The 12,321-nt window shown below is 41.3% G+C and overlaps 1 protein-coding gene across 2 annotated transcripts in view; it reads right to left on the bottom strand.

The window, feature by feature from the left end:
* The window catches only part of LOC101996525 (E3 ubiquitin-protein ligase HERC2), a 160,101-nt gene that overhangs the window by 110,208 nt on the left and 37,572 nt on the right, over positions 1 to 12,321 (bottom strand). For both annotated transcript variants that reach the window (XM_005357814.3, XM_026784298.1), the window contains exons 16-20: positions 10,711 to 10,904; positions 8,768 to 8,968; positions 5,145 to 5,373; positions 4,518 to 4,642; positions 3,061 to 3,239 (exon numbers count right to left, since the gene is read on the bottom strand). In XM_005357814.3, coding sequence (XP_005357871.1) covers positions 3,061 to 3,239; positions 4,518 to 4,642; positions 5,145 to 5,373; positions 8,768 to 8,968; positions 10,711 to 10,904 — 928 coding nt within the window. The remainder of the gene's footprint in view (positions 1 to 3,060; positions 3,240 to 4,517; positions 4,643 to 5,144; positions 5,374 to 8,767; positions 8,969 to 10,710; positions 10,905 to 12,321) is intronic.

Here is a 12,321-nt window from a genome sequence, read left to right as displayed (position 1 = left end):
AATCTTTTATAAAATAATACATCGTAAGGAGAAAAATGGTATAAAATTTTTAACTAGGGGCTGGAGAGATAGCTCAGTGGTTAAGAGCACTAACTGCTCTTGCAGGACATGGGTTCAATTCCTAGCACCCAGGTGGCAGCTCACAACTGTCTGTAACTCCAGTTTCAGAGGATCTGGCATCCGCACACATACATGTAGGCAAAATACCAATGCACATAAAATTAAAAAAAATTTTTAAAAAAATTAACTTATTTCCTTATTACAAAGTTCAGGTCTATAATCAGGATATGTAATATCAGACTCTTTTTCTTTCACACGTACATAATATTCTATAGCACCCTGCCAGCATGATCACTTTGAACCTATTCCTGATTATTGTTGGCAAGGATCAACTTCACCAACCCATATTTTCTATGGAATAAATGACGGGAAATGCCTCTAAGTTCTCTTGCATCTTTAGACTGTTTGTAAAAACTACAAGTCAACATAAATATCTTCTGATCAGTATTTGAATAAAATATCTATTCATGCAACAAAAAAAAAGGCACATTATACGTTTATCTTAACAGCCTAGGTTATAGGTGCCCTGCTGATGAAAGGTGTGGATTCTCTGACTGATTTCCAAAGATTCTGTGAGGCAAAATAGGTATATAACTCCAAGACACAAATGTGCTATGGGAAACCTACCTGCCATAGGTATAAAATACATACTCACTAAAGAGGAAGAAACCAGTGAGGGTGGCACAGAACAAGAGAAACAACACCAATAAGTAACATTTTAGTAACACCAATAAAAGGATAAATAAGCACACAAGTTTTAATATATTTACGCCATGCTATAGTTTTGAGAGGCAGACCCCAAAATCCCAGCTATCAAAAGCTTGGTCCTCGGTTGGGCACTACTGGAAGATGGTAAGGCCCAGTAGGAAGAACTTTGGTCACCTCAAAGGGAATATTGGGAGTCCTGCCCTTCCTGTGTTTCTATCTGCTCCCCAGCCACCACACACTCCTACCACGATGCACCACAGGCCCAGAGGCTACAGAACCAACCTACCAGGGAGTTAAACCTGGTGTAGGAGGTTCTTCTGTTCATGTGTTGCTTTCATTGGGTAATGAATAAAGAAACTGCTTTGGGCCTGATAGGGCAGAACTTAGGTAGGCAGAGAAGACAGAAATGAATGCTGGGAAGAAGGGCAGAGTGAGAGAAGCCATGGATCTCCCACTTGAGACGGACGCTGGTTAGAATCTTGCCAGTAAGCAACAGTCACGTGGTGATGCACAGATTAATAGAAATGGGTTAAATAAAGTTGTAAGAATTAGCTAATAAAAAACTAGAGTTAATGGGCTAAGCAGTATTTTAATGAATACGGTTTCTGTTTGGTTATTTCAGGGGTGTAAGGTAGCCTGTCAGCCTTAGCGGACAAACAAGGGGCCGCCTCTCCTTGCAACATAAACCTACATAGTCATGATCCAAAGTAAATCCATTCTCACACTGACACAAAGCTAACACATTCAAATGCTTGGAAAATGTTACCATTTCAGTATTAACCCAGTATAGAAAAAATAATTGGGGTGTGTGTGTATGTGTGTATTTCTTCTTTGATGCTGGAGACTGAAATCATCACGTATGCTAGGCAAGCACTCTACCAGTGAGCCCACCCATAGCCCTTTCTATTGCTGAAGCTTTTAGAAGAAGGTTTACTAAAATTGATAATAACTAGTTTTCAAATTTAATCACCAAAATTACACCATTAATCTACTGAAGAGAGCAGGCATGCCCACCCTACACCTACTACACACAGGTAGACAGAGCTGCTGCCACTACCCGGTCTCTTGCTGTGTGGGCAACGGCCTGGGCCAGTCCACTAGAGCTCTAGTTTGTGAGTATAAAATACAGTCTAGGAAGCCAGGTGCTGGTGGTGCACACCTGTAATCCCAGCACTCGAAGGGCAGAGGCTGAAGGTTCTCTGTGAGTTCAAGTCCAGTGCGGCCTACAAAACAAGTTCCAGGACAGCCAGGGCTGTTAAACTGAGAAACCCTGCCCAGGGTGGAGGGGTGGGGGTTGGGAGTGGGAGGGTTATAATCAAGGCATGTTGGGAAAAAGAAGCTAGAGATTCAGAAGTCCAGTGCCGCACTAGGCTGCACAGCAAAGGCCAGGCTGGTTATCTGAGACTGTCTCATTACCTCTTCTTCCAAAACTGAGAGCATAATAAACCAAGAGTCTAAATTCGCAGAGAGCAGAATGTTAAGAATGTGATTGTTTACTTCATTTTCTAATACACCCCTTTCCCAGGTCACACTGACTTTCTGCTTTTTGAATTATCTTTGTTATCCAACTATGTCTGACTTTGGACCTTCCCAAAGTTAACGTTTATTTTTTATTGTTTTTATTGAGCTCTACATTTTTCTCCGCTCCCCTCTTTTCCTTCCCCCTCCCCTTCTGCCCTCTCCCATGACCCCCCCCCCATGCTCTCAATTTACACAGGAGATCTTGTCTTTTTCTCCTTCCTATGTAGATCCATGTGTGTCTCTCTTATGGTCCTCTGTGGTATCTAGGTTCTCCACAGCTAACTTCTGATGACTGTTTGAATTCACTTTATCCTTACTACCTCTGGAAATGGCTTTCCAAAGAACCACTCACTATTTCTTCATTAAGATTTTCATTCAACTTAAAAGTTGTCTTATAAGTAACAAATATATTATTTTGCATCTATATAAAACAATGTTTGACAGAATCTTGTAATAGTACAATGAGGTTTCAAACAGTAAACTTTCCATAAGTGCTGTAATTTGCAGTTCCCTGCTTATTAACGGGCATAAGAATATTACTGTTTGCTGACACTCCTGCTGTTCCGTCAGCCTTACAAAGTGCTGCATCTCTTCCTGCTCTCTCGTCTTCCCTGTGCTTCAGCACCCCCTCTGCACTCTACGGTCCACACTGGGTACTCTTCAGGGTAAGTCCTCAGCAGCCAAACACTCTTGATGCTCCAGAGTTAATGTCAGTAAGTGAGTATTTCAAACAGAAACTCCTACAAAAATAACACAGTTAATGCTGCTTACCTAAGAAGCTGCTGGATGAGTTGAACCAGAGGCAAACACTGCTTGCCAGACGATTCATAGATCCCAGTATTAATTAGGTCTTTATCCAGAGGAGTCCTATTTCTATGGAACGTTGAGGCATTGGCTTCTTGTTCATCAATTTCTTTTTCCTTCTGCGCTTCTTTTTTGGCTTCTATATCCTATAATTCATAAAGCGCACACTGGTGAGCAGCGACCTCATGAGCAACACAGCAGCCCTAGCTTCAGACGCTGATGAACACGACTAACACCTGCCTGTGTGTCCAGAAAACCCACCTCTTACTTGCTACGGTTTTAAATATATTATTCTCCTGAGGCGTCCATTAGACCACCTATTCATCAGTCTGGTGATTCAGTCACTGTAAAGTGAATGCAATACTTCTTTCTTTCTGTTTGTTTGTTTTAATGTGTGTGAGGGTTTTGCCTGCATGTGTGTCTGGGCAATATGTGTGCTGAGTGACAGCAGTGGCCAGCAAATAGCATCAGATGCGCTAGAACTTGAGTAAAATGACTGAGCCACCATGTGAATGCTAGGAATCAAACTGAGGTCCTCTGGGGGAGCAGCAGCCAGGACTCTTACTGCCCAGTCATCTCTCCAGCCCCGAGTCACTGAAACCTTTGCTACCAGGTCTAAAACACCGAGTGTGAGCTGATTCCTACAGCACAGTCTGTCTGTTTCAAGGTCAGGAAAAAGCTGCAACTCGCACACAGCTGGTTCAAATGTGAGGGCAATTTCCTCTCTGGGGAAAATGAGCTCATATGCAGCCTAGAACTCAACAGATGCTACCCCAAAGCATTGAGTGACTGGGAAAACACAGTCTCAAAGGATTAGCACTTACTTTCTCACCTGATCCTTACTGAACTTAATGATCCAAATGACCACAGTGCACTTAAAACCAGAAACAACCAAACATCCTTCAACAGGAAATTAAATAAACAGGGTTACAACCACTTAACGGAGTGCTTTTCAATAATAAAAACTATAACATAATTCTCAATAATAAAAACAAAGTAGTAGCACAATAATGTGGATGAATACAGAAACCATCAGCTGAGGCGAAAGAAGAGGTACCAGTACCTGCCATCTAATTCCACTTATGTGACACTCAAATCTAGAGGCAGAGGAGCAAGATCGCAAAGGGACATGTGATCTTCCTGGTTAAAGAGGTGATCTATGTGATGGCAGTATCTATCACATTCTCTGAAGCGCATATTTAGGATGGGATCATTTTATCACAAATAATACTTCAATCACTTTTACATCAGTAAAACCAAAAGGTTTACATTTTAAAAATTTATATGTAACTAAAAGCTTTGAATTTGGGATTCTTCCATGATTATGGTCATGATTTCTACATATGCACAAGTATACAGTTTTCAATCTCACCGCCACACTCAGTGAAATACTCATCAACGCCTATGCACGCCTAGGGCCATACCTGGATTTCTGCAGTAATGGCTGCATTTAAAGCAGACTCTAACCCTCCGTCTGCCATCAAGCTGCCAACTAAAAGATCAATCATGAATCGACGGCCTGGACTTATGCTCACTTCATTGCCTGAAACTGAACAAAGAAGGTTTTGATTTTATTTAGGTTGCTGTTTGTTTTTGCCAAATTGAGTAAGTGCCATCTCCTCTCTGTTAAGTCTCCACTCCTGGGACAAATGGCTGAGGTGCCTATTTAATACATCAAAGAGACTCTGCCCCTATCTTTTACAGGGTCCTCCTGTCTTACATACCTCCCACCCCTACTCTGAACACCGCAGGCCAGGAGGCTGGGCTGCTCTTCCCTAAATAATCTGACCATTCTGGTTACCTCTGGCTCCCTGGCTGATGAACCTGGTTCCCCTCCGTCCCTGTCCTTTCCCACCCCATCCCATATCCTCACAGGGCTTAGGGTCTTGTCCGCTCAGGACTCCAGGGTGAGTCTGCCTCTGGCTGTGCTCTCCCAGAAGCCTACAATGAGCCTTCTCCTCCATCTCACCCAGGAGCAGCCATGTCCTGTCCTCCCCTCTCCATTCCTTTCTGTCACTCACTGCCCAACTCTGCCCCTCACGAGAGCTCACCTGTGCAGGGTAACAGCGCCGAGAGTGCCCTGGCCCTCTCCTCAGCTGTGGGCAGCAGCACAGACCAGCCACTCTGCAGCACAGCCTGGGCAGCGGATTGCACGGTGCTCAGAACCCCAGCACTGCTGGCCAGGGTCACCACAGTCTGCTTCAGGCTATTCAGGAGCACACTGCCCAGACCTAAACCAAGGAATTCCGGGTCAACCTGGTGACTAATGGCAGCATGCAACTATAAAAAGGAAAAAAATAGTATTTAGAACACCCAAAAATAAATTTATTTTTCCAAACTCTAATAAAAGGCTGAATAAAACTTAATATGAATTGTTATTTTATAAACAAAATTAACTCTCGGTGAAAGTTAAATATCCCTTATCCAAAAATGCTTAGGTGTTTCAGATTTTGAAATATTTTCACATATAAGGCCCCTTAAGAGAAATTAATTTATGCTTCATATGCACGTTATCCATGTAGCCTGGATATAACTTTACACATTAATTTATACGTTAATATTTTGCACAGGAAGCAGGTGGCACACGCTGAACTTCCCACTCACAGCACCATGCAGCACTGAAAACGTTTAAAGCTGTGACTGTTTCAAGTTTTAGATTTGCAGATTAGGAAGGCTGAGTCTTGTCTGTTTTTTAATTACATTTAAAAATTTGAACCACATCACCTGGGAAATCTCATAGTAAGATGGCACAGCTCTTAAAGGCTAGGCTCACTACCAAAAAACACTTCTTACCCAGCTTTGCATACGTAACTGCAAAGTGGAAGATCAGCACAAAGGACGAAATGTAGAAGCAGCAACAGCCAAGGCAACCCCCAACAATCTGCACCCAACAGAGAAATGCCTGGGGCTAAGGATAGTTTAAAACTAGACAGCCAAACTATAGAACATAACAGAAGTCCTAAGGGTGTCAAAGGTTCTGGTTTCAATGAACAAAGAGTGCTCCCCCAAGCTCCTCACAACCACCCACTAAACCTGAGCTATCCCTAGAAGTCTGCCAAAATGAGCACCTGAACCCGCTACCACCTGTAAAACCCTACAACACAACAGAGGCAAAAACAAAACTGTCTTCTAAGGTCTCTTTGCCAGCTTAAACCAAAGAGAGCCATTGTCAAACACTCGCTGATGGTGACCTCACTAGCAAAATGAACAAAGCATTTTATCTGCAACAAACTAACATGAGGAAAAATCTTTGTCAAAGAAAAGCATGTCCCAAGACAGGGTAGCAACTGAAACAAGGAAAGGAAAGCGAGAGGCGTATGTAAAGTCTTCTCCAGTGACTGTGCAGCAAATAAGCGCACTTCCCAGCAACCGTACAGACAGGAATTCAGTCCCTAGAACCTACATGGTAGGAGGAGAACAGACTTCCCCAAGTTACCCTCTGACCTACACATGGATACACAAATAAATAAGTGTAAATTAAAGTGTTTTATCAAGGTTGGGGCTGGAACCATTGCTCAGCAGTTAAGAGCAGTTACTTACAAAGGACAGTTTCATTCCCAGCACCCACATTGCAGGCTCCAGCAACCTGTAATTCCAACTCCAAGGAATATGATGCCCTCTTCTCGACTACATGAACACCCCCATACACACACACACACAAATATACATAAACACAATTAATAAAAATAAACCTTAAAAAAATAAGGAACAGAAGCCAGAAGACAAAAATATTGTGACTAAAGCAAAGGCTTCAAAACAGAACAAATTCTAGAAATGGAAAAAGCTACAAGAACTGAACTCTTAAGATGGAGTCACGCAGAGCCAAGCAAGCTCCCTTGTTCCCCTTCTGCCCTAAGTGATACTCACACTTTTTTGTTTGTATACACAGCAGCTCAGCTGCACTGGCACTGGGGAAATGTATTTGAGTCAGCATCTTGTAAAAATACTCCAAGTAAATAATGGTTAAATAAATGGGTAATTCAAAAAGAGGGTCTATTGGGCTCAGGGAACAATTTCTGAATTGAAGAACTAAGTAAACCACTTAGAACAAGAAGATTAAGAGATGAACAGCAAAAGAGACAAAGACATTTAAAACTAGCAAAGTCATGATAGGCAGGACAACAGAAGGAAGTCCAACAATCTATTAGGCACTCTCTAGTGGAGTTGATTAAAAGCAGAGAGCAATTTCAAATGTAATGAAACCACAAAATCTCAGGCGAAGTAACATCCATAACCTCCAGCTACATGGAGAAAACCTCCACCTGGACAGAAGAACAGCTGGAAAGCTACCAAAGAGGAACACATGTTAGCTACAAAGCATCAGGTGCAGCAATGGAAGACTTCTCATCCAAACTGGGACCTCTTTTCAGCAGATCGACTCTAGGTGCCAATGAAAATGGAGATGACCTGGGGCCAAGGCCCTGCTCAGTAGCAAAGCACTTGCCTAGAATGTGTGCCGCCCTAGGTTCTGTCTGAGATGGGGGTGGGGGTGCTTTAACTTAAAAAGCTGAACCTTAATAAATTATCTTCAAAAACTAAAGTGAGCAAACTTTTTTTTTCAGACTTTACATCTCTCATGCCCTAAAGGGCAGAGAAAAAACAAAGCAACAACAACAACAAAACCTTTATGAAGAAGGAATCTGAGGAAAGGAGCTGAACTTAGAAGACAGCATATAAGCAATGATGAGAGAGAGAGTCAGCTGGGTATTGGGGGAAACAAAAGAGTACATTTTGAGTGTGGCCTCTTTAAAAACGCTATTAGAGGAAAGTTAGAAAATAATTACACTGTATCACCAACTCTAGCATACTTTGTTACTGTTTTAGAATGCATAAAATCAGACCATTTCCTAAAGTTAGCATTCTCATGCACATGCATGCATATATACATACACACACAAACACATATACACATAATTTAAAAACAAAAAAATTTCAAAATCAGACTGTATCCTAAAACTGTAATTGAAAATGCCCTCTTTAACCAAGCAGTGGTGGCGCATGCCTTTAATCCCAGCACTAGGGAGGCAGAGGCAGGCAGATCTCTGTGAGTCTGCGGCCAGTCTGCTCTACAAGAACTAGTTCCAGGACAGATAGGGCTGTTACACAGAGAAACCTGTCTCAAAACACAAAACACAAAACAGGAAAGAAAATGTCCTCTTTCCAACTGAAACAAAATAAGAGTACTCCTTGGATCTACTATACCAGAAAGGCCAGTGTAGGATCACGTTACAGGAGGAAGAAGGAAGACAGGTAGAGGCGGGGTGATGTCCACAGCCATTCTTCACGGTCAGGGTACTGAGACAGGGAGCCCAGCTCACTGCACACCATTTTCACAGTGGCTCTGGCCCCTCAGCTGGGGCTTACCTCTCTCTCACCACTCACCCACAGTGCATTCCTCCACAATACTCTACCCCAGTGGATGTAGTGAATGTAAGACAGTGCGTATAACAGCAATGCTCTTACCTGACTTCCAGGAGAAACAAAAGCAGATCAAGTATTTTAAGCCTTATAGACATTTCTCCATCAACACCATATTTTAAAATATTTTAAACATTTCATTTCATTACCAGTTTGCCTAATGCGCTGCAACCCACGCTCTCAATACCCAGGAACGTGCTTAAGAATTAATCCCTGAGCACTGATAAAGGGGCAGGAAGGCAGCAAAGAGTAACACCTGAAGTCGCAGAAGATTCAGCGCTGCCACGGCCATGCACTCTTTCTCCTGTGGTGGGGGCCAGTCAGCGGTGCCGTCCATTCCCTCGCTTACTTGACGCAGTAGGAGATCCAGCTGCTCAAAAGTCATTGAGCAGATGTCCACCACAAAGGGGACACGAAGGCCAATGGACCACTCAGAACAAGATGACCACGCAAAGCTCTGTGCAAGAAAAGAATGAACCTAACATGAAATCTCTACGTTCATCGATGGTCTGTTCTACTGGAGAGACTGACCACAAAGCATGATGAAACGCCTGAGTTATAACTTATTTATCCCTCTATGTCCCCAGTTTCATGGCTGTCCAGCTCACATACTATTTCCAAATTCCTCTCCTGTTTCACTGTCCCATCTCATATCTACAATTAAACTGTGAAAAGCTTTTTCCAAACTGTTCTCACCACAAGATTACTCCTCCATACTAATGGATAAGTCAACCCACTTATGCCAAAACCACAGCAGTTCTAAGTAGATGACGTAGGTGTGTATACACAACCTGCTTAAGAGCAAACTGACATAAACCATCAGTATACTGTCCTAACTGACATTTAGAGAACCGCTCACCCAGAAACAGTAAAATGCATTCAGTCTGGGAGCTAGAGTGATGGCTCAGAGGTTAAGAGTACTGGCTGTTCTTCCAGAGGTTCTGAGTTCAATTCCCAGTGACCACAAGGCAGCTTACAACCAACTGCAATGAAATCTGATGCCCTTTGCTAGCATGCAGGCATGCGTGCACACAGAATACTATATACATACATAAATAAATAAATCTTTTAAAAATGTATAGAGTTTGCAAGCAAACACAAAGCACTATTTAGAGGAAAATTTATAGCATCAAATGCTTAGAGACAAAAAAGGGCTAAACCCAATAATCCAGGATTCCACTTTAAATAAAAATGAACAGAGCTTGCCCAAAGCAAGCTGAAGTGAAAGACACTTTGAAAAGATGAAATAGCAAGACACTTAAAAACAAACAAAAAAAATTAAGAGGTTAATAAATGAACTGAAAAATAATTATTTAAAAATAAAAAGATCAACAAAATTAAATTTCAAGGGGGAGGTAGGGGCTGACAAACAAAAATCATACGAATTATTAGTAACCAAGTGGCTTGGACTCAAATAGAGAATTAAAAAATACAAAAAAACAAACAAACAAAAAAACCTTATAGGACAGCTGTAACAGAATGGAATGATTCCCAAGTGCCAGCACCAGAAAAACCTACCCATAAAACAGAAGCCATGAAAGCTTATCTATTAACAAAATTGAATGTCTTGTAAAATTGCATTTCTAGTTGTATTTCTCAGCTCAGATGAATTCACAGACATTTAAAGGAGAAAGAGCACTGTACACCATCTCTTTTAGGAAACACGGGGAACATGCCCCCAACCCTTTCCATGATGCCAGCTTTACCCTGACAGAAATCAAGTAAGAAGAAAGTATGCATGTAAATAACCCTGATGACTGTGAACACACACATAAATAATACAACATTAGCAAGTAAACCTAGAAACATGAAAATGATCAAACATGAGCAACAGTTGTGCCAGTAATGCAGAATTAGACAAAATCTGAAAACCATTATTTTCCAAAAGGAAATCTGAGAAGAAAAACAATTTCAACAAATCTCAGAATACTTTTCAAAAAAGGAATAACCCATATCCAATAATGAAGAGCCAGAGATAGAGGGAGGGATAGAGAGAAGGGGAGGGAGCATACACTGTTTCTACAAACAGTGTTACAGAAGAAACCGCTGAAAGACCTACAGTAAAGTAATGAAGTCATATGCAGTTTGGAACAACTGCGGGACAGAGGACAACACACAACTTGGTATTTCTACAATCTAGCAGTGAACATTTGGAAAACAAAATTGTACAAAACCCCAACCTGACTATGCAGTGAGTACCTGGGCAGGCCCACAGGCAATTCCAACTATGTGTTTGGTGTCCAGTCCTGGTAGTGCAGTAGGTTCTGGCTTGGTCACACGCAAAGTGTCAAAGTGCTGGCACTGATCATTGCTCCCCCAGCTGTGTACCTCACTGTCTTCTGTCAGAGCAAGGCAATGGGTAGAGCCTGCAGCCACATCGATCACCTTCTTCCCTAGGGAAAAGATGGGCACAGTGACAGTGTCAAGCCTGTGACTTTAGTTCTAAGGACAGCTACTCACAACTGCAGGGCAGATGCATTCAGTATTGACTTTTTACAGGTAACACATTCATTTAATATGAGAATCAATTACTTGATTTGACTAAGCTATTAAGTACATGTTATGTTTCATCAATTATAATTTGTTAAGAACATAGCACACAAATAAGCTTATGCTGCAGTATGAAAACATTTTTCTGTTCCTTACTCAGAATTTTATTCAAAAAGAGTATGATTTTTTTTAAGTTCATAACCCTAGTCTTACTCATATAGGATAAGACACACACACACACCATCAAAAGACATGCCTCTGAAATTAACTAGGAAGATTACAAGATTAAGCCCAATCCCTTATTCATCTGGACTGTTCAAGAATTTCAGGTAGGATGAGAGACAATACTTTGGCTCCTTTAAGAGATAGGTTTCCTAAGGAAATGTTTCTAAACACACTTGGCCAACAAAACATTCTCATAATTAATGAATTTGTTGACTGACTGATTGCCGGGCAGGAGAGGGAATACCACAGCACACAAATGGAGGTCAGAGGGTGAGTTTGTGGAGGTTGGTTCTCTTCCTCTGCCTTTGTGTGGGTTCCAGGGAACCCTAGACTTACACGGCAAGTGCCTTTACTGGCTGCGCCACCTCACGAGTCCCACAAACTTAGACATCTAACTATGTTGGTGGGACAATAATGTTTTTAGTTATTAGATTGTTTGTCTCCAATTCCCCTAGAATTGGCAATGCAAAACATACTCTTCACTAAGAAAATTCTCTTAAAAGGAAGACTGCTCTTTCTCAAAGTCACATGATTTAAAAATTTTTCTATTTAATTACTATTAGAAAAGCATTATGCCTTTACTTGTAAGTGACATAATCAACACAAAATGTGTTTCAACATAATGTCAATAAAATCAGCTAAAAAATATTGTTATCTGGACTAGAGAGATGGCTCAACAGTTAACAACACTGGCTGCTCTTCCAAAAGACCTAGTTTCAGTTTACAGCATCCACAAGATGGCTCACAACCACCTGAAATTTCACTTCTAGAAATTTCAACGCCTCGGAGGGCACTGCATGCACATTATACACATACACACATTCAGGGCAAATGCCCACACACATAAAAAAAATTTTTAAACTTTCCAAATTCAAAAAAAAAACCCTGTTGCCTAATAAGTTCTGAACTACTATAAGTTAACAGCAACAGTAATTTAAATATTACTATAGTAATGCATTAAATTACTTCTAGCAAATAACTGGCAAAGGATATTTTCTGTTTTAACGGAGGAAAAGGAAAATAAGAGGTAAACTGAATTCCAGAAGAGCTGCATAGCAGGGTGAATCTGCTATTCTACAACTTATTTTAGAAGCA

The sequence above is a fragment of the Microtus ochrogaster genome, chromosome 22 (assembly GCF_000317375.1).
Source record: "Microtus ochrogaster isolate Prairie Vole_2 chromosome 22, MicOch1.0, whole genome shotgun sequence".
Lineage (NCBI taxonomy): Eukaryota > Metazoa > Chordata > Mammalia > Rodentia > Cricetidae > Microtus > Microtus ochrogaster.
Note: the sequence above shows the minus strand (reverse complement) of the source record. Positions and strands in the feature narration are given on the sequence as shown.